Source organism: Monodelphis domestica, chromosome 1, assembly GCF_027887165.1.
Source record: "Monodelphis domestica isolate mMonDom1 chromosome 1, mMonDom1.pri, whole genome shotgun sequence".
NCBI lineage: Eukaryota > Metazoa > Chordata > Mammalia > Didelphimorphia > Didelphidae > Monodelphis > Monodelphis domestica.
The window spans coordinates 713,112,786-713,135,145 of record NC_077227.1 but is presented as its reverse complement, the minus strand read 5'-3'; the positions used below and the strand labels follow the sequence as shown (position 1 = coordinate 713,135,145).

Here is a 22,360-nt window from a genome sequence, read left to right as displayed (position 1 = left end):
AAGCACCTGGCAGAAGCCTAGAAGGGTAAACATTGAATTTTTCTCATCTTACCCGGTGGCAGAAAAAAGCCACCACTGGGTGGGAGTGAGGCTGGGGATGTCCAAGAAGACAGAGCCCTGGTCAGAACACTGCAGGTAGCTGGTGATGGAAGTCCTTTAACATGAAGGGCAGGTGGAGGAAGAACTATTTTCCTTGTTATGACTGACTAGTGGTTTGGGTTCCTAGCAGAGTTCATTTTCTGACTACAACTGAACCAGGCCACTTCCTTTTGGACTTGAAAACACTATAATTATCTGAACTGCAGGTTCCCTCCAGGGCTGGCCAAGAATGGTTTGGGGTTTATTCTGTGCTGCTGTCTGAACTTAGGCACCTTGGCTGGGCAGCTCTGTTAGGGTGGTCATCTTGATCCCAGCTCTGACCACTGGGGGCTTAGGGGCTCAATTAACTAATTCCATATTTTCCTCAATGGTTTTTGTTACTCCATTGCCAACTATATTATACTACTCAGGAAACCAATTAGAGTCTTAGTTCCTTACTGATGGAGACTTACCAGTGCAACGGTTTAGGAAAGCACATTCCTAAATAGGGCTGCTGCTTGGGAGAATACAGTAAGACACTGGCAAGTTGAATATAGCCTGGGAGCAGGGGTTGGCACCTGGCCCAGTGTAGCACCACCTCCTTCTCTGGAGTAGCAGCAAACCTGACCCACATTTTCCATTAGCTCAAGAAAAGGCTCTCTGTATTCTGACGGTGGAAAGAGGGCATTGGCTGGGGTTAAATGGACCTCTAGTACTATAGGGACATTCTTACCAACTTCTATTATGGTTGTTGGAACGGGCCTCCCCTCCAGCAGTAGCCCCTTTCCTTTTATGATCACGGTTGGTTGGTTTTCCTACTTTATTTTCAGTACCCCAAGTGATAGGTGGTGTCACACAGCCCCTCCTTGGGAAGAGTCAAGGAAACAGACCTCTGCTTCTGTGTCTCTTAAACATACCTATAAACAGAGGCACAATTGATCAGCCTAGAATTAAGCTGCCAAAAAAGCATAAAGGGACTTAGTAAAGATAAAATTAATTTATTTGCCCTCCTGAAGTGGGGGCTTCACCTGGCTTGCAGAGCACTAGTCATGTCCTGCAACCATGGCTTGGGATCTGGTCGTCTGGAGTGCCTGCTCCCTCTGGGCTGCCTACTTCAGCCCCCTCTTCGTCCCCATTCTCCTCCAGCATGCAAGGGAAGCTTCGGTGCGTGTGTGACAGCAAGGGCCAAGCCGGGTCCAAACCCAGGAGCCTCCCCAGCAGTGAGGACAGAGGCTTGTAGGCAGGCAGAGGACTGGTCCATGTTGACCTAGTGCTGGTCTGATCTGGTCAGTGCAGGGAGCTACTGTTCTGCTCCTCAAAGGCCACCTTGCCCAGAAGCTGACTCTCCAGCTCTACCCCACCCACTGGCAGCTGGAAAAAGCTCATCTCTGCCGCCAAGGCTGCCACAGCAGAGGGGTCCTGACCAAACTGAGCTCGCAACATCATGTCCATTTTTTCTAGCCGCCGTTTTAGCCGCTTGGCTTCACGCTCCCGGATAAGCCGGGCCTGCCGCTTCTCCGGAGTTTCATTGGCGCGTTTAAGTCTCATGGCCTCTCGGTCCCTCTGAAGGCGGCGTGCCCGTTGCTCGTCAGTCTCCTGCAGGCGTTGCAGGCGCTTAGCTTCACGGTCCCGCATGCGCCTCACTTCCCGCTCTTCTGGGGTTTCATTGTCCCGCCTGCTCTTCTTGGCTGTGCGTTCACGTTCCAGCCTCTGCAGCCGAACCTCAAGGGGCTCATTCTGCCTCCTCAGTGCCCACTTGCGGACCCCAGGAGCCTGAGCTTCTAGAAGCTTGCGGTAGGCGGCACAGTTGTTACACACCAGCAGGATTCCAGCAGGGTACACAGGGGGACTGAAGGCAATGTCCTTCCCCTCTGCATTGGAGGGACCTTCACTGTGGTTGGGGGGTATGGATTCCATATTCAGTACTTCTGGAAGCTTTTCACTGAGAAAATAAATGCACAGGATAGTCAGTGACCTTTGAGTAAAGGCCAAACCACCCTGCAAAAAATGTGGTTCCCCAGATGACTTGGATGTTGGTCCTGCTGGAATCACCTTATTTCCCATCAGGCCCACAGCACCCAACTACCTAGTAAGATTCAGGGTGTATTAACTTCCAGGGGAAGTGGGCTTAAAGTGCCAGGCTGAATATATCAGTCTGAATGGTCTTCATGGACACATCAATGACTGACCAGTGGAAACAAAAAAGCCCTTCAAGCCTTCTTGACTCTCCTTATCATTCCTGACTAGACTGATAGTTTCCACTGTGGATTGGTCAAACTTTTAAAATGCCAAGTTTCCAGTGAAGCCTGAATCACAGCAGATGGTAATACTAGGTGAGAGAATGAAATCAGGATAGTATTTCTCCTCCAACCTGAAGGGGTTGAGATTATTAGATGCTGGTACATTTTTTATTCAGGGGTACATGGGTCAGTGAAATCTGTTTGCATTGTCTTTTTCCATTCCGGCAAGGAGCAGTTCAGAGAAACCAGACCTTCCTACACCCTGTTCCCCCTGTGAAAAGGTTAAACATAGTGCTGACCTATTGAAGGTGGCGTGACTGGTGAAACGAGCTCCACATACTGCACAGTTGGACCGCTGGTCCTCAGAGTGGATGAGGAGGTGGCGGCCTAGTGACCCTGGGGAGCTGAGGGCTCGGCCACATACAGGGCACACATAACTCTTGGCACTCACCACTGCTGCAGTGTGCTGCAAAAGAAAATCCAAGTTTCAACCAGTTACTCTTTCTCACATGCCATCATCATTCCCCTTGTAAAGTACCCTCTGGGCAAAGGAATAATTTCTTAGTTCTTTTCCCTTATTATTGGAAGAGGAGATGGCTATTCTCTGCAAACCACTATGGGAGTTTTGAGCTCTTGGCCTGACATCTTATGAGGCTAGATTCTGACTATGCTGGGATACAGTGAGCCTAGATAAATTAAGGTGGATGGCTTGCATAACCATGGAGTCTTTGAACCAGAAGGCTTTTCAGGATCTTTTTGGACAGTACAGCAAGAGGGTTTTCAAGTGAAAGTTAAAATTAATGAAGAAATAAGGATTTTAAATAGGAGACAATGAGAGGGGGAATATGCAAAAAGAGGAGAATATGTGTTAGTGGGAATATGAACTTAAATGTCTTTACTTCTGAAAAGAGCAATGCAGATAATTTATTCCTAAGATATATTCATTCTTGCAATGGAAACACCTTCATCGTAGCATCTAGGCTTCAAGATAGGAGGGTTATCTTGTCAGAAATTATTATAAAATGGATAGGTACTTTTAGGTCAGATCAGAATATGCAAGATCCACTCCCACCCTGTAATTCTAGTCTATAATTCTTCCCCCCCCCCCAATACTTCGGAAACATTTTATTTTTTTCTTTTAAAGTGAAGCTTTTATTCATCATTAACAGATACTGTTTTTTATTTCATGTTTGAAAAATTCATTAAATAATTTAAAAAGAATTTATAGTTTCCCCAGTGTCTCCAGCTAGGAGCTCAAATAATGTTACCCAATATATATCTTTTCTCTCCAAAGTGCTATGTGCCTAACAGGGAACAGGAGTTAACCTCAATTTACTAAAGAGGGACCCGAGTCCCAAACAAGGCAATTAACCCAAAGTTTCATGATGAGTCAAAGACAAAGGTTAAAATGATATCTAGGGCTGGAAAGAAGTTAAAGTTAAATCATTCATATCCAGGAAAGGATAATGTGTGTGCTACCCTCAGATGCTATACCTGGTATACATGAGCAATGAGTTGTTCTCGGCTACCACAGTCCAATTGACAAAGGGGACACTGACAAAGGCCAAGCATGGGGTCAGAATTCAAATGTTCAGTGACCTATAAACAAAGAAAAGTTCATTAAAATATAAAAGGCAATTAAATGGCTGCTCAATTCAACTGTTCCTGATCTTGGAGTGTCTATCATGATCTCTTCCTCTTTCCCCACCCCTTTCAGAGGGCACAGATGTAAAGAACAAAAACTGCCTCTACATCTCATCCTCCTCTGTAGAAAGAGTTGAAGGGAAAGTAGTTAAACTAGTCTCCACCTCCATTAAACCTCCTTGGGGGTAGAAGTAGCCATATAACTCCCTTCTGTCCATGGTGTTTAACTGGAAAAGTGATCTCCTTGAACAGCAAATATTTGTTTTTGTCAGTCTCAAGAACAGAGTTAAAGGAGTGAGAGTGTTTTCGAGAGGAAGGAAAGGCAGGGTGGGGAAAGTTGACTGCTGCTGGCCAAGAGCTGGATCTGTTCTTCTGCTAGAGGCTTGGGGGGGGGGGGTGACTGAAGGGCAGGTAGGGCGGATGGGGTGTCACTTGCCTCGTGCTCCCCTGTCACCTCATTCCCTCCAACACTCTGCTCTGTGTTCTCTAGCTCCTTTTTTACTTTCACCATCCCTCCATCCTCCTCGGATGTATGGGAAGAGACTTCGTCCTGTGTGGTCTCCTCTTCGTCCCCCTCACTGTCGCCTGGAAGACACAAATCAGCCACTTAGTCTCCCTCTGTCAAGCCTCAGCCCTAGGTTCCTGCCACTTAGTCTCGCAGCTGGGTCTGAAGGCTCCAGTTGGGATACTTTTAGTGAAGCGCCTATGGCACAGAGCAAGGGCATCAGCTAGAGATAGCTGCAGTGTAGGCAGGAGGCTCTACACAAATGGATGGGGCACCTGCCACAGAAAGCCCCTTAGGGGTCCCCAAACATTTATTTTAGACTCTCAAATCAAACCTCCCACACAAGTCACACATCATTCCCTCCCCACAGCATCACCTCCAGCACTACACACTCACCCCAGCATCCCTTCCATTCTTTCCTTCTACTCACTAAACACTCAGCTTGTTCCTTATTTCTCTGCCCAGGATCAGGACCCCAACACCCCTTCCCTCCCTGTGGCAATCCCACTGACATGAGCCGGCTCCTTCCCTTGGTTGATGAAGGTGACTACCAAAGGGGTGACTCAGTTAATGACAATGACTTCATTTAAGGAATTCCCTCACTGTAGGGAAAGTGCTCCTTATTAATCTGCAGTAATGGTGGTGTGGCTGTCAGCCAGGAGTAGTCTGAGCTTAGGTTTACACCAATAATTTTCCTAGTTTCTTATGCAGGTGAATCCCTGAAGAGCTGACTGGAAAGAACAGATTTACAACTACAGCAAGATTTGTTTTGCTTTTAGTTTCTTAAGGAAAATGGAGCACAAGAGATTTAGTTCAGATTAAACCAAAGCAGCTGAGAGGTCCTTGACCTCCATCCTAGGGAAGCTGAGCAGCCACAGTAAACCTGTAAGATCCCAGATCTTTCCCAATCTCAAGCTAGCAGCTGATTGATTTCCAGGTCTGACCTTCAGCATAGGAAAAGAGGGCAGGTCACCACTGGGTTCCAGGTGTAGTCAATGGGAATGGCTTCCATTGTCACTGACACTTCCTGCTTTCTACTTGCCATCCCCTCTACCTCTAATCCTCTCCTGCTCACCCAAGATCCAAGCACTACTATTACTGGTATCTTGGTATTACAACTCTGCCTGAGAGCTGATCAGACCAGAATCCATCTTAGATTTGGAAGGATTCCCAGAAGTCATTTCGCCCCAGCTCATCTGCTCTTCTACCACATCCCTGAGAGATGGATGGGATGGTCATCCAGCTTCTACTTGGCCTGTCTCAGCATTTGGGAAACAATGCTTTGCACAAACTATGTAGGTGCTAGATAAAGGTTTGGTGAATTGAATGTGTTCCTTTATAAAGTAGCCCATCCTATTTTCAGACAATTGTTGGAAAATTTTATACTATGGAGCCGAAATGTGATTTCCTCTAAATTCCATTATTTGTCTAAAGCTATATGTTTCTATTAGCTCTTTTTATTGGCTGATTGGCTAGATCCGAACCCTGAGATTATTGTGATGAATTGAAGTACCTAGAGTTATAGCTCTGTATCTAATCCAAAAGCTTCATGCTTTGATACAATCAGCTTTTTTTTTTTTGTGGAGGGGGAAAGGGGAAAGGTGGCGGATTACTTTTTTTTTTTTAAACCCTTACCATTTGTCTTAGAATCAATACAATAATGTCTTAGTTCCAAGGCAGAAGAGTGGTAAGGGATAGGCAATGGGATTTAAGAGTTTTGCCCAGGATCACACAGCTAGGAAGTGTCTGAGGCCAAATTTGAATCCAGGACCTCCCATTTCTGAGTCTGATTCGCAATCAAACAGAGCCACCTAGCTGTCCCCTGGTAGATTATTTCTAAGTTTAGATGAAAAATATGATAACAAATTATTGTATCAAACTATTTTTTAAGAGCCTACCAAACAGGAAACTACATTTTTTTTCTGGATGGAACTTTACTTCTAAAAATAAAAAACCTTATAGGCTTACTGTTTAAAAGAGTTCATCATTCTGTTCATCATAACAAAATCTTAGATTTTTCTAGACATTGTCAAGTCCTGTCAGGTCTGTAATTAGTCTCAAACTGTCCACTCAAGATTCTCTGTTAGTAATTGGGGGGCAGAGTTAGATATCTTCATAATTAATTCCTTTTGATTTCTTTCTAAATTATAATAGGTAAAAACTATTTTAACAGGGACTTTTTTGTACCTGTAAAGATGTAAATTTGAACTCAATAAGGATAACTTGGATTACACTATAAATTTAGATTCTTACCATATGCTTCTCAACCCAAATTGGTGGAGACCCATCCCCCCACCCTATTTTAAGACAAGACCTATGATTTCATTGGAAGAAACTAACTACTAGTCTAAAAGAAATGACTCAGATCCTGGCAGGTTAAAATGATTTTTTAGGGCCACAAAGCCAGGATGTGTCAGTCAGGGTCCAAACCCAGGCCTTTCCTGACTCCAGGCTGGCTTTCTAGTCAATGTGCCACAACAATGCCTCTCAAAGACCTCTTTTGCCTTTTATTAATTACAAAATATAAAGAAATCCCCTAGAGACAGGGAACCTCTCCTCTCTACTTCCTTGCCTATTTGGACAGTAGTTATTCCTATGTACACATAAAAAATACCCACCAAAAATCTCTTGGTGTTTAGCACTATTAGGTACTATAAACAGTGAATTAGATGCAATTTCAAATCTGTCTAACTAAAGGTAAGCATATGCCTACCCACAGACTAAAACACCTTTTGTGAGCCTAACTTCATTTTCCCTTTCATCCCCATCCCCATGCATACTCCCCACAGCACACACAATCTGATATTCCTCTCCCCATTGCCCTGAGTCATTACCAGAAGGTGCAGAACTCACTGCTACTGGAGGCCTGATCTCTCAGTTGTTGGATAGCTGGATGCTGATTGCCAAGATCTCCAGGAAAATCAGTTTTCATCATCGCCTGTCGGGCTTGCTCCTCCAGCCCAGCAAATACCTGTTCCCCTGGTGGTCACAAGGAAAAATAGTCAAGCTACCATCTGGGGCAGCCCATCTCCAGGGAGGCTGGTAGGAAGGTCCAATCTGACCATTCAAGTGTGAGGAGACAGGCTGTAAGGATCATTTATTTCCAATCTAGGTTACTATCTGTACCAGGCTTCTGGGAGCAGCTACTCTTCTACTCTTCCTGAGAATAATAAACGTCCTGAGTTATCCATGACCAAAGTCTCTAGAATAAACATCACAAACTCCCTTCCTTTCCATCCTGCTGGCCTTGAGTTATTTCAAAAAGAATCAAGTACAAAATAACTGCTCTCAATCTCAACTGTAAACCTTCTGTTACGACTAAGGAAATTAAGGCAAGAGGATGGGAAATAAGGTAGAGCAAGGACATCAAGTCTGGGAAGGTTTCCTAATATACATGTTTTATGGTACCAAAGTGTATCAGCAGAAAGCCAAGTAGAATATAAAGTTCTGGCTTAGCATATATTCTCTAACCCATAGATCTAAATTTATTTAACAACCCCCCCCCCCAATCCCCCCAGAAAGAGTCCAGACAGGAACCTTGCACTTCCCAAGCTGTTTTTCTTAATACCCATTGAATTAATTAGCTTCCGATTCAATAATAGCCTAAGAAGAGAACAGACACTCCCTGAACCTATTTATACTGAAATACTATTTATGCCTGAAACATGTGCCCTGAGGGGGCTAACTCAGACATTTGTCTCCTGGGGTCTCTTCCTTCTTTCTCTCTTAAAGTTCTACTTCATTAACTCAGCTCAGGGTCTGGTACTTGGTAAGTGCTTAAGAGATGCTTGTGGACTGGTTCCTAGTTAAATATGTCTAGGAGTTAACTTCTTGATGCTCATGTTCCTCATGCCCCCATGGTCCAGCAGGGAAGGAAGGAATTGGATTTCTTAAGGTTTCCATGATCTGACAGAGTAGAAACTACAGCCATAGTTCCCTAGCCATGAGAAACCCCAGTGAGACAGTTCACAATAGTTGGAGCCTCTTCTGCCAAAGGAAAGAAAAGAAAAAGCCAGCGATCAGGTTCCAAGTCATGTTACCTGAATAGAAAAGGAGATAGAACATGGACGACCTATCCCTTCTGACCAGGATGGCCTGGGAGATGGTAGAAGAGATATGTAACTCCTTGGCCTAGCCTATCACATAGCAAGGGGCTTAGAGTCATTACTATAATTGGGGCAGATAGGCCTGAAGTCAGGAAGACCCAAATTCAGTTCCAGCCTCAGACACTAACTGTGTGACCCTGGGCAAGTCACTAACCTCTGCCTGGCCTTAGCTTCCTCATTTATAAAATGGAGATAATAAAAGCACCTACCTGCTGTGGTGGTTATGATGATCAAATGAGATAATAATTGTAAAGCACTGTAGCAGGCACACAGTAAATGCCACATAAATGTTAGTTATTGTTATTTTATTATTATGCAGGAGGGTGGGCAGATGATGAGAGAATCTCCTCTGTGCAGACCTGTCAGCTGACACCACCACTGCTCACCATCCCCCCTTTGACCTAAGAAGAGGGGCCAGGGTCATTGTTAGACAGAATCAGCCAACTACAAATAAACACCTACTGGGTGTCAGGCCCCCTAGACTAGATACAGATAAAAACTGAACTGGCTCTCTACTCCAAGGGCTTATGTTCTTTGAGAAGGGACAAAAGATACATATATAAATATCTATTTACAGAAACATTATCCTCAGAAGGACCTCCATAGGCTTCCCTAGATTGTCACAAGAGTCCAACACAAAAAGGGGAAGAACTGCTGCCCCAGATACAAGAGATGGAGGTCCTGACTCACATATCAACTCTTACAGCCCATGGAGACCTAAACAGAGATCATCTAGTCCAGCGTTGGTGAATGTTTTCTAGACTGCATGCCCAAAGTGCAATTCAAGCCTCCTGTGATCCCCTCCACATTACCCCAGACAGCAGAGGGAGGAAGTGCTTGCATTGGGCAGCTGCACAGAGGGATGGGACATGCAAAAAATGTCTTCAGATGCTGTGGAGAGGGAGAACCGAGCAGCCCTCCCTGTGCCTGCCCAGTGTCTGTGTCACAGCTTCACCAACACAGATCTAGTCCAACCTCCCCCATTTCGAGTTGAGAAACTGAATACCCAGCAAGAAAAATTGACAAGTTCAAGGTCACTGAGGTAGGGAGTGGAAGAACAAGGATGAAAACATGGATCTGATTCTCCTGACGGCCACAACTCCCCCAGCTATAAAAAGAAAACAAGGCCACGCTCAGCTCCCCACCTGTCCAAAGTAAAGCCACTCTGCCTATGCATCCTTTCGGGTAGGGTGCATATGCTTAAAAATTGTGGCAATAGACAGGTGTGACCCCAAACGCCAAATTTTGAGCTAGTGGAAGTAGCAGAAAGGAGACTTCAGTGAAATACAAAGCTCTACCTTTGTACATTCTGACCAATAACAGCTGGTCTCTAAACTGAAGTCATAGATGATGGTACCTGTACCACTACTGTCCACTGCTAAGAAAATATAAACATTTTATATTTATCATTTCAAATGATGGATTAGTTTAGGGCTTCCTAATAAGAGATGTAACTTTATAGTTCAGCTAGTTACCATCAATAGAGCTTAAAAGTCCTTGTACACTGTTTTATTCTAAATAAAACAAGATGTGTAGCCCAGAGAATTCTCAGAGTGGAAAAGAGTCTGGTTTGGACAACTTCTCTTCCTCTGAAATTCTCTTACTGGTATCCTCAGTTAGTACACTTAAGTTAATTCTGCCACCTCTCTGCAACAATTTGTCAAGAAAAGCTTGCACTCTACCTTCCAATTTAGTTAGACTCTATCTTTTAGAGCTTTCACTATTGAAAATAAACAAGCAAATAATTTAAATTTCTATTCTGTCAGCAAGGAGAGTAGAAAAAAGTCTATAGTAGGAAAGCAAGAATCATGAATAACTTTAAAGAAAGCCATATTTCTCTAAATGCTAAGTTCTACTCTAAGGAGCCTTTTTACATAAACTTTATATTTTATATATGCTCTAAGGAACTTTTTATATGAAAGTGCTGGACTTGTTAAGAGTGTATCCAGCTACAGCTGAAATCTGAACAGATTACAATAATAAATGCTGTTGTTCAGGCATTCAGTTGTGTCCAAGTCTTTGTGACTCACTGGATCACACAGCATGCCAACACTGTCCATAGTGTTTTCTTGGCAAAGGTACTGGAATGGTTTGCTATTCCCTTCTCTGCAACAGAGGTTAAGTGATTTGCTCAGGGTCATGTAGAGGATATATGGCTGAGGCTGGATTTGTACTCAAGTCTTCCTGATTCTAGGTCTCATGCTCTAAACCTTGAGCCATCTAGCTGTCTCCTACAATAATAAATATCAATGACTAATTGTGGAACTGTCTAAGATTATTTCCTTTACATTTTTAAACAGTTATGACAGACTCTGATTCTTTCCCCTTTATATATTAAGACCACATAGTCTAAAAATGGCTTTTTGTCCATTAATAATTGAAGAAAAAGGCATTTGAACACCACAATAAGCTAGCATAATCCTACCTGTCTTCGTCTATGAAATGGGGATACTGTGGTCTCTGTCTGGTAAAAGCTTTGACAGGCTGGCTGATACCCAAGGCAAGTAAGACCAAGGGCTTTCTGGCACCTTAGGAGAAAGGATCATTCAGAAGTATGGGATAAAAGGAATATCTGTGACCCAGCTATTACAAAACTAGTCACCATAACTAAATAAATGCCATTTTAGGCTGTTGTGGGACAGCAAAACCACATTCTAAGAAAAGTCAGGGGCTTGTCAGTGTGAGTACGCTATTCCTCCTCCTTCCCACGTGATAGGTTCTTAACTCCAAAGACTGCCCTCCTTACACCTTACTGTTCTGGTTGTAAAACGCTGCTGACAATGGTCCCCTACCTCACAGGACTACTAACAGAGTGGAGGCACAATCAGCATGTTCTTCAGATAAAAAGGCTGTTATGTGACTGGGGCTCCTGGAGTCAAGGCCCTTTCATCAAGCCCCTCTTTTTGTATCTAGTTCGGTGCCAGGCACATAGTCAGTACTTAATAATGACTGACTGATGGCCAGAGGAAAGCAAAGACCTCTATAAAAATACAAGTTTCATTTCCTGGAGCAGTTTGCTCTGTCTGCATATGCTATAGCAGCCTTTCTAGATACAGCTGTCAAGGACTAAAGGGAGAGATCTGACAATTGTCCTCCAAGTGATCATTCCAAAAGTTCTATATACCTGTGTTTTAAAAGTGAATGAGGAGCCCCTCTGGAGAATCTGTCTGGAGGAGGAGGAGGAGGAGGAAGAAAGCTGAAAAGAGGCAGAGGAGCCTGCAGCATCTCTGGAGAGGAGGCCAACAAACAGGCTGCAGGAGCCATGGTACAATACTATTTTCCTAGAATGCAAATCTACTAAAAGTCCTTGTTGCTTTCCTCTGCTGACTAACTCCCAGATCTTGAGTCTGCTCCAGTCACTTTATCAGAGGAGGAGGGAGACACGTAGGGTCAAATTCTGCACATCTGACTGGACCACTGCACATGCTGCACCCCCTTCAGCCAGACCAAGCAGAAAGATTGAAGCCCCTTTGGAGAAGGCAGCCGTCTCTTCAAGACTGGGGCAGCTCCATTCCGTTACTGTTAAAGCAACAGTCTTTGAGAATGGGTCTCCAGAACCTTTTGCCTCCCTGTTCCCCACTCCTGCCATCTTCATGACTTCCTGACACGCTCTGGCTGCTCAAGTTACTCCCAGCTCCCTGCTGCCCTCCCCCTGTCTGTCTGTGCCTCTGTCTCTGAAGGGCTAAAGGCTGCCCAGGCTGGAAGGAACTTCAGGCTTACAGGGTGAGAAGACAATGTACTGTCTGCCAGCTCTCTTTCTTTCAACCTGACTAGTCTCTATACACAGTGAGCTTTGAGGGTGAAGGCTATACTCCTCTGGCTGAATGATGCCAAGTTCAGCTAAGCCACCCAAGGACCCACTGCTCCCATGGCCAAATCCTTCATGGCTCTATCCCTGCCCTGGGGCTGTCAGCCCCACAGTACCCGTGCCAGATCCACCAGCCTAGCCTCAGCTCTTGAGCTACCCTTAGAGAAGCAGCCACATCTCACTCTTCACCCCAATCACCCACTTGTCTCTTTCCATTGTCATTTAATTTAGCCAGCCATGCCTACCTCTCACCCAGGAAAAATCCCAACCAGAGGATTTCCAACTCTTTCCCCATTTTTCTCTCTAAATACAGTTTCTCAGTTTGCATAAGGACTACCACCTCAATCCCTTCACCAGCAGATATCTAACCCTGACTCCATCAGGGTGCTCTCCTCAGAATGCCTCAATTTCATTCCAAACTCACCATTCCTTCAGATGCAGTGGTCTGTTTCCATCTGCAGCCTCTTCTCTGGCCACCACACTCAGGAATCCCCTCTTTTACTCAGCCCAAATCTCTCCATAATCAGGGATCTGCTAGTCCCTCTCTCTCCAAGTGTCACTCTCTCCCAATTATACCCTATCTTCTGGGGGAGGATCTCCATTTAGTACAGGTAATTTCCCTTTCCCCCAGTAAACATATGTGGAGCTCCTACTACATGCATATAGCCCTGTGTTAGTTACTACGGAAATATTTTTTAAAAATCTGTTCCTTGCTCTCCAGGATGTTTAAAAACCTAATTAGGATATAGCTAAGTAACATTGGAAGGCTGCCATTTCTTGCCTGGGCTACTGGAAGCCTCTTCCCTTCTTTAATCTGTCTTATATATTATAAGGCAGTTGCATGATGATTAGGAAGCTGGGCTAGAAGACAGGAAGATCTGAATTCAAGTCCTATCTCTGACACATACAGACAGCATAACCCTGAGCAAGTCACTTAATCAGAGGCAGCTAGTAGCACAGTGGTTAAAGTTCTGGGCCTGCAGTCAAAAAGACCCAAGTTCAAATCTTATGTGTGATCCAGGGCAAGTCACTTAACCACCTGTTTGTCTCCGTTTCATCAACTGTAAAATGAGTGCACATATTTCCCAAGGTTGTTGCAAGGATCAAAAGAGATCATATTTGTAAAAAAATAAAATTGCTTAGCACAGTGAGTGGCACAGAGTAGATGCTCTATAAATGCTTTTTCCCTTCCCACCTAACCTCTCAATGGCCCACTACACATTGTAGAGCAGGTGTTAACCAGGACTGATCAAAGAAGTTTCCTTTCCCAAAGCTCCCGACGCCAATGCAGTCTCCAGCAAAGCCTCCCTTCTTCTCACTGTGGGCAGATCAATCTCCCTAAACCTGCACAGGCTACTCTTTAGCTCAAAGCCTTTCAGCTGCTAATCATTGCCTGTGGAAACAGCTCTCAATCTAGAGCACTCAGAGCTCTCCACTATCTGAGCCAAACCCAGCACCCAACCTTAACTTCCAGGCCTTCTCTAACAATTCTCTGAGCTAAGTGGCTAAGCACTGTCCCCTGAGGAACACATGTCCATTTCCATTTGTATGCTCTATTTACCTAATGAGGACTCACTCTTCAACAATATGGATCTAGTAGGCAATTTACAGATGTTTCTGTTAGTGAAGGGTCAACTCAAGGCCCACCCATGTGGTGAAATCATTATAGCCTCCAGTGATCTCAAAGAACGCTGAATTCCTACAATACTTCTTGGTAATACCAATTAGCTATTGGCAACTTGTGAGATATGTCCTAGTTCTACAATTAAATCATAAGCTACCTAAGGGTTCATATTCTGTCTTATTTGTTATTTTGCATCTCTAGTGTCCATTTTACTGCCTTGTACACAACACATGCTAAATAAATTTGTTGTTGATGAAATTTTTTGCATCTCTACCATCAGCATTAAATAAATTATATTCAAGCTCTGACTTATACCCACTCCATAAATTAAATACATTAACTATTGTCCTGATGTCAACTTAGTCAACTTTCCTAAGCTAGCTCTCTAGGTTCCAAGTTCTCAGAGATCTAGAATAATCAGCTCTTTAGAACTAGAGAGGCCCTTAAAACTCACTAGAGATCTCATACTCACAGTGAACTTTATTTGGATTGGTCTGTTTCCGACGGGACATGTTTCCCTGGCCCCGTAGTTCTGGCCTTGTCCAGTTTCACCACTGGAGACGTTCCTGCCTCTTTGTAAGGCGTTGACCTAAAGAAAGGGATAATTGTTAGAAATTCATCCCTTTGGGTATCACACACATTTAAAAGGTAAAAAAAAATTAAATAGCCCCATGAGAAATGCTATTCACCTCCAGCAAAGGAATCGTTGAGTAGGATGGATGTGGATCAATGCATACTAGCTTTCACATCAGTGTATTTACAATTTCATTTCAGGTTTTGGTTTTGTTTAAATGTACCCTTACAACAATGACCAACATGGGAGTGTGTTTTGCATGATATTACATGTATGGCCCAGATAAAATTGCTTACCGTCTCTGAGTGGGGGAAGGGAAGACCAGAAGGGAGACGGTTTGGATCTTATGACTTTGGAAAATGTATGCTGAAAATTTTTATTACGTGTAATTGTCAAAATAAATTACCTTTGAATTAAACAATAAGATAAAATAGCCCCAGAACTAGTCAGGCTGTAAAGATGTCTATATAATGTCTATAGGAAATTAAATTACCCACAGAGAACTAAAAATGAACATATCCTCCAGCCTAGGGCCAAGATCCTCCAAGAATTCAGTGGAAGAGAGGGCCTCCTCAGAAATCCTCCATAATTCCATTTAGTGAATGAGTAGGATCTTGGGAAGTGATCCTAACTGTGCCAGAGGACAAATTGAGAAAAAAAGATACATAAGAACCTGGTCCAGGATGATTTGGGGCCCAAAGAAATTACCCCCATGAATGGCACTCTGAGGTCAGCAGGAAGCCCAAACAGGGATCAGATCTCACATTTCACATGCCCACAGGAAGTCAAGCACTGCATACTGCAACAAACTGGAACTTCTAGGCGGTTGTCAAGATCACATTGTAGTTATCTCACCCAGAGGTGACAAAGACATCAGTCCCTGTGGGATAGGAAAGGTTCCCCAATCCTGGATATCTGAAAATGAAAATGGTATGGGAAAACACTGCTTCTATCTAGTGAGCAAAGTGTAACGATGGGGACCATCGGTGCTAATTCTCCAGGAATTAGGGAAGATGTCTCTATGGGTGCCGGTGCTGCTTGACTTAGTCAGCAGTCACTATAAGGACTGCCCAGTGGTCCTGTGCCTATGCATCCAGGGGAATAGCCAGAGTTAATGACTTTGGCAGCCAGACTCAATCCACCCTTCATGATTTGGAAGATTCATTTGGTAAAGGAGGAAGTTTAAAAAGGATAAATGTTCTCTATCCAAGAAAGACTGGAGAACTCCTTTTCTTTCATCACTTTTCCTACTCTGAGAGGAAAAGGAAGTCAAAGCTCCTCAGAATCTTGCAAGACAAATCATAAACCTCATTCCTACTTAAGACAGAGAAGCATGTATTTGATTCCCTTTTAAGGCTTTCTAGTCTTCTCCCATTAACAATACTATTTTAATAATACTAATTAGTATACCTTACTTAAATTTATAACCAGTAGTGTCTTAGTTTTATTTCCAAGTACTAAAGTATTTACTATTCATTATATCAGACCTAAAAATCAGATCTTGCCTACCCAAAGAGAAAGAAAAAAAGCAATCACAAAGAACTAAGATAGGCCCTCCAGGAGAAATGACATGGGGAAGGGTTTTTACCAAGCTTCTGCCTCATCTGTATATCAATAGAATCTTTTTTAAACCATCAGTTAAATAAAACACACTGCTCCACTAGTAAAAATTATAAAAGATGATCATGTAGGGGCAACTAAGTGGCTTCGTGGATAGAGCAAGACCTAGAGATAGGAGATCCTGGATCCAAATCTGACCTCAGACGCCTCGTAGCTGGGTGATCTCAGGCAAGTCACTTAACTCCAATTGCCTAGCATTTACAGCTATTTTTTAAAGGTATTTAAAACATTTCTCATTTTTATTTAGATCTGGGTTAATAAACTGAGAGATATATGCTTCTCCTGTAAAATGAATGAAAAGTTTAAATTTGATTTTCTCTAAAGTTTATTTTTTTAATCAATCAAAAATAGCTATTATGATATTCTTTTCATAGAATTTTCTTTGAGAAAAGGTTTGTTCTGGTTGAATGACCTCTCTCTAGCTCACCTTTGTTAGGCAAGGATTCAATAATGAGACTACAGAATTTGGACTAGAAAAAGAAGGGAGAGATGTATATCCCCCTGCACATCTGAGGCTGCCATGTCCCTAGCATCTCATAATTCCCTCTAGTGGTCAAATTGCTTGGGTACAACAACCTGTAGGGCTGCAGAAAAGATGAGTAACACCCTGTTCTTTCTCCATTCTTCAAAAGAAACTATACACAGATCCCTAAAGTCCATATAATAACAATAAAATCCAAAATAATCTACATATGGCAGCAAAGATCTAATAAGATCAACCTTTTGTGCAGAAAAGAATTTAAGGATCCTTATTTTCAACTTAACCTCAATTCCCTTCCTAGACCCGAAACCGTAGAAAAAAGAAAAAGTAAATTCTGTGAGTAGTTGACTTTCTTTGAACAAAGAGAAGATGAAGAGAAAGATAACTCAAAGAAATTCAGGTGGCAGAGAGAGATTCCAAAAAGGATTCAGTCACTATTTAATCATGGCTGGGCAGCTAAGTTAATAGTCCTCATTAAAAAAGGCCCGAAGTTTCCCCACTGCCTTTAAACATGATGGTGAACAAGGGCTATTCTACAGGTGTTGGCTGCAGGTCTCAATAGGCAAAATCCGATGAAATTCAAGCAGTTAAAGACTGTACACTTCTCACCTCCAGTTCTTATGCTGTTCCCATGGAGCAAGTAAACTCGACTGAATCCAGCTGATTTTATCTGTGAAATTGGAGAGAAGAGCTGGTTATAGACACCTCACTATTCACTAGATTCCCACCTGTTTGGTCTGGTCAGGGGAATAAGGGCTGAAATTTCCCTCTTGCTCCTCAGAGTTAAGGAAAGGGAAACTGTCCCAGGGCCTCCTTACTGGACAAGTTGGAGGCATTCAAACCAAACAATACAGAAGAAAACAAACCCACTCACCCCAGCAGCACAACCTTCGGACCACAGAACCATCTTAGAAATGCAAAATTAAAAAGTTTCCCCGGGAGCCCTCAAACCCTGGGCTGACCCCCCCCCCCAAGCCGGCTGGGCCTGGGTGCCTTTTCTCAACCCCCTCCCACCCCACCAGGCACAGAGGGAGAGAGCGAGCTCACCCCTTCTCTGCCAGAGACAGATGGACCAGCAGATGGGGAGGGGGAGAAAAGGGGGCGGGAGGAGCCCTGGCACCCCCACATCGGGTTCCCCTCGCAATCCCAACCCGGAGCCCTCTTCCCGCAGGCGCCCCCCACCAAAAGGCACAGACTGGAGAAGCGAAGGGGGGCAGGTAGTGGGGGGGCGGAGAGGAACCCCTCCTTCTATCTCCATTTCAGGAGCAGACCAACACAAAAGGGGAGGGGGAGGGGGCCATAGGGGGGGCCTCAGTGACCGCCTCTTCCTCCCTGCTCCCTCCAGACAGCCGGAGGAAGTCCTCCCCTCCCCCACCCCAGCCGCGGACAGACAAAAGGACAGACAGACCCAAGCCCAGACGGCTAGGGAGGGGGGCGGGGACGGTTCCCCCATCCTCCCCACACGGGAGCGGCCTGGGCCGGGTCCTAGGGTGGGGGAGAGGGTATCTTTACCCGGTACCGGGCGCTCCAGACCCCCACGCTGGGCCCCGCCTCCGGCCGGCCAGACAGACGGACCGCCGGACAATGGACCCCGGGTTCGCAGCTCGGGCCACGCCAGGGCCTGGGCCTCTCCAGGCCGGGGCCGGGGCCAGACGGGCTCTGGCCGGGCCGTGCGCGGGGATCCTGCGGACGGCGCTGCAGACGGACAAAGCCAGCGGCAGACAGACAGACGGAGGGGGGAAAAGATGGCGACGCGGGCGGCGGGAGCGCGCCGCTCGTGCACCCGCCAGCCGCGGGGGGGGGGAGGCGCGTGCACGGGCAGGGGCCGTCGGAGCCGCGCCCCCGCCTCCCTCATCCCCGCCCGCAGCCTCAGCCGCCGGCGCCGGGCTCCTCCTCCCCCTCCCCCCGGGCGGGGCCGAGGCGGGGGCGGGGCCTTCCTCCGGAGCATCCTAGACTCCCTCCCACCTCCCACCCTCCTCGGGCCTTCCTTCTCAGTCAAGTTCAACTGCAAATTCTATATCCCTGCCTGCGCCCCCAAACCCCAAAGTGCCGGCTCCTTCCGGCCTCCCTGCCTATGGGGGTGGGGTGGGGGGGGCGGGGCCGTGAGAGTCTGAAGTCTCTGCCTCTCCCCCACCCCACAGCCGAGAGGTTCTGGGAAGTGGCTCGGACAACCGGTCCTGCCCCGCCCCCGCTCTCAGCTGTCTATCCGCTGGTCTGATGTGCCTCTGGTCACTCAGTGTCTTTCTGGGTCTGTCTGTCTGCCTGTCCCTCTTTGAATCTGTCGGTCACTTTGTCTCTCTAGGTTTTTCTGTTTCCCTGGGTCTGTGTGTCTCTCTTTGGGTATGTCAGTAACTGTCTCTCTGTCGGTCACTGTCTCTCTAGGTCTGTCTGTTTCGCTTTGGATCTATCTCTGCCTCTTGGTCCCTCTCTGTCTCAGTTTCTCTCTTTCCATCTCTTCCCTACCCTTAGCCCTTGTCTCTCCCACATCCCCTCCCCTTCCTCTATACCTAACCCTCCTTCCAGCCTTCATTTCTCTTCCTAGCTACTTGAGTCCAAATAGGTCACAAACCCCCCTCTTTAGATAATAACCCAAGTCCCTGGACTAGTACAAGCCACGGTTTGGGATAGACTTCCCCTAAGTCACCACTGAAACAGGTCATTTTTAATCTTGTGCTTAATCTATTCCAGGGTCACTCTTAGAAGATTTGTTCCTTTAGAAATTTGGTGTGTGAAATGACCTTTTGAAATTATTTTTTTTTATTTTTTGGTTTGGCTGTTATGCTCCAGTCCAAAATAATTCTGGCAATAAAATGGTTTGGGTTATTTTTTCCCCTAAAAATAACTTCCTTGAGGCCAAAACATTAAATTCTTGTTCTCAGTCTTCCAGTTAAGTGTAAGACTGTTTCTGGGGAAGAATTAAAATAAGAATAAACATTGACTTTTACACCTCACAGTAGTCCTTTTTCTTTCTTAAAAAATTTTTTTTTAAATTCTGAACTTAATGCCAAATAAAATGAACACTTCTATCTATAAAATAGAATAGAAAAGATTGTACCTGGAACTGAGAATATCTGTTATGTACTTGTTTTTTTTAATATGTAATAAATTAAACACCTAACTTTCAAAACTGTCCTGCTTCTCTGTTTCCTTCTGACTTCCCTTCTGTTCTCTTTGGTGCACTTAAAAATGCTTCAATGACCCTCTTTTCTTTCTTCTTTTTGTCAATCCTACAGATGCCCTCTCTTTTCTCCTATCCCCCCTCCTCCCCACTCCCCTGCCAATGGAAAAAAAAAGGAAAGGAAAAAAAACCCTGTTATAAATATGTAGTCATGCAAAACAAATCTCCACATTTGACCATGTCTGAAAAATGTTACTTTTATTCTAGGCCTTGAGTCCATCACCTTTCCTACCAGTACTTCTACACATATTGGACTGGGGAACCCAAATGTAGTTTTATCATATAATAATGAAGTTGACACTTTCAAGAGACAATATAAATTAGGTAAAAACCAAAAAAGTAAGGAGCATCCCTTAAGTATTTTCTGTGCTTTACCCTTTTCGAATTCTAATTTTTCTACTCTAAGGTGGTCATAATGCTACTTAGTCACCTTCCAATGTCTCTAAGGTATTGTGCCTCAAGGCTGTAACAATCTTTCAAATATTTAAAGACAGTTCTGTCCTACAAACTCCTCTCTACTTTTCCCCATGTAATTGAAAAACAATAGTTAATAAAAAAGGAACTGACATGTAAGCCTCAGTTTCCTCATCTGTAAAATGGGTATGACATCACCTACTTCACATGGTTTTTGGTGAGAGACTCAAATGGGGGGGGGGAGGCATGTAAAAATGCGTTGTGAACCTTGAAGTGACATATAAACATCAGCCATAATAACTTATTGTTACATTCCTGTGGGAGTAAAGTCAGATGAAAATGTAGAAGGGTTTTGAGGTGGGGAATAAAGGAAATAAAACTCATGCCAGATGGCTTTGGTTTTCTTGGTAAAGGAGGAGGTCAGATCATCTGCTGAGAGGAGTGAGGTGTTAGGGAGCTTGAGGAGAGGAGAGGTTGGAACATCTGCTGAGGGAAGGAGGCATTTCGGAGAGTTAATCAGCAAAGAATAGATCTGTGTAGTAATGAGTTCATCTGAACTAAGGTAACCATAAATAGTGATCCCAGATTGCCAGGTCAAAGTTACTTCCATCAGGAGCTCTGGAATAGGGGCAGAGAAGGGGGATGATAGGATAAATCAGTGCCATTCCTTCCAAATAGCTTGTATTTAATTACCTCATCTGTGTATAGAGATATGTATTTATTAACTTTGTAGTTAGTATATAGATACAGATTTTTATATAGGATTATTTTATTCATTATGTTTGATTCTAGCATCTAGGACAATGCCTGACAAACAGTAGGCACTGGATCAATATTTGTTGATTCATTGGTTGATAGTAAGGGAGCCAGGGAGGCAAAGACAGAGAACTAATTACTGTATCAGTTGAATTGGTGTGTTGTAGGATAGGTGATGGCATGATATGGATTTGGATTTCCAACTCCAGCATTCCTTTTACTGTATGGCATCCTCTTTGAAAAATGGTTCAGGAGGGTAGCTAGGTGGCTCAGTCGATTTCGAGCCAGGCCTAAGAGATTGGAGATCTTAGGTTCAAATTTGGTCTCAGACACCTCTTAGCTAGGTGGCCTTGGGCAAGTCACTTAACTGCCATTGCCTATCCTTTACCACTCTTCTGCCAGAATTGATTCTAAGATGGAAGGTAAGGGGGGGGCGGGAATAATTCAGTTTCATTTAATGTTTGACAAGATGCTTTCAAGCAATCCTCTGACTCGTCTTTCTTCTTGGCTTGGTAGTGTATATATTTTTTACGTTTTATAGATGCCTCTTGTTTAAACATCCATAATTTCTGAATATGCCCCTCTCCCTCTCCTTCTCAGTGAACCTTCCATGGTAACAAAAGGAAAATAAAACAGTTATGCAAAACCATTAGCCCACTGACCCACACATCAGTCTATGGAACATTCTACACTCATAGTCCAACTAGTGGACTATTTTGGAACTATGTTCCAAAGTGAATCATTCAGTGAATACAGAATTGGACTTAGGATTTCTAAATTTCCAAGTTTTTATGATTCTCTAGTTTCCTTTTCTAATAGAAATATATTAATCTGAGCCCCTACGACCTACTTTTAGTGCAGCCCTTAAAGAGCTTGACTTTAAAATTTTTGGAAAAGTTTTGTTCATATCGAGTATTGAATATTTTTACATCATAGTCATTTCTTAAGATTACAGTCTACTTACACACATTGAACCTTTCCTTGTGATGAAGAAATGGTTAATTTATACCCAAGGAGCACAACTACCACTTCTAACAGAAGAAAAGGAACATGGAGCATTCTGCCTCCAAAGTCTCTCCCCATGACAATTAAAAAAAGGAGGGTGGTGTCTTTCCTCATTTCTGCTTTGGAGTTCAGATTGCTTATAATTATAGTGCATTTAACTAAAGTTTAGTCATGTTTTCCTTGACGTTTTTTCAGTCATTGTTTTCTGGTTTATAAGTACTTGACTTTGATCAATGCATACAGGTCTTCTCTTTCTCTGAATTTTGTTTGTTTATTGGGGAGGAAGTGCCTAATGAGGGGATACCCCTTCTTTAAACTTAAATTTAT

The 22,360-nt window shown here is 44.1% G+C and overlaps 1 protein-coding gene across 5 annotated transcripts; it reads right to left on the bottom strand.

Annotated features, from left to right (window-relative positions):
• Positions 1–1,060: 1,060 nt before the first annotated feature.
• ZNF821 (zinc finger protein 821) lies at positions 1,061–17,350 on the bottom strand. Of its 5 annotated transcripts, none has more exons than XM_056824351.1 (7): positions 17,290–17,350; positions 14,478–14,594; positions 7,321–7,446; positions 4,399–4,547; positions 3,813–3,917; positions 2,618–2,784; positions 1,061–2,020 (listed from the first exon to the last, which is right to left on the bottom strand). In XM_056824351.1, the coding sequence occupies exons 2-7, from the start codon at positions 14,515–14,517 to the stop codon at positions 1,366–1,368; spliced, it is 1,242 nt and encodes a 413-aa protein (XP_056680329.1). In that variant the 5' UTR covers positions 14,518–14,594; positions 17,290–17,350; the 3' UTR covers positions 1,061–1,365. The 5 variants fall into 5 exon arrangements, with proteins under 5 accessions (XP_056680329.1, XP_056680332.1, XP_056680325.1 ...); XM_056824354.1 differs by lacking the exon at positions 17,290–17,350 and adding an exon at positions 15,253–15,459; XM_056824347.1 differs by lacking the exon at positions 17,290–17,350 and adding an exon at positions 15,288–15,459.
• Between the last annotated feature and the right edge of the window lie 5,010 nt (positions 17,351–22,360).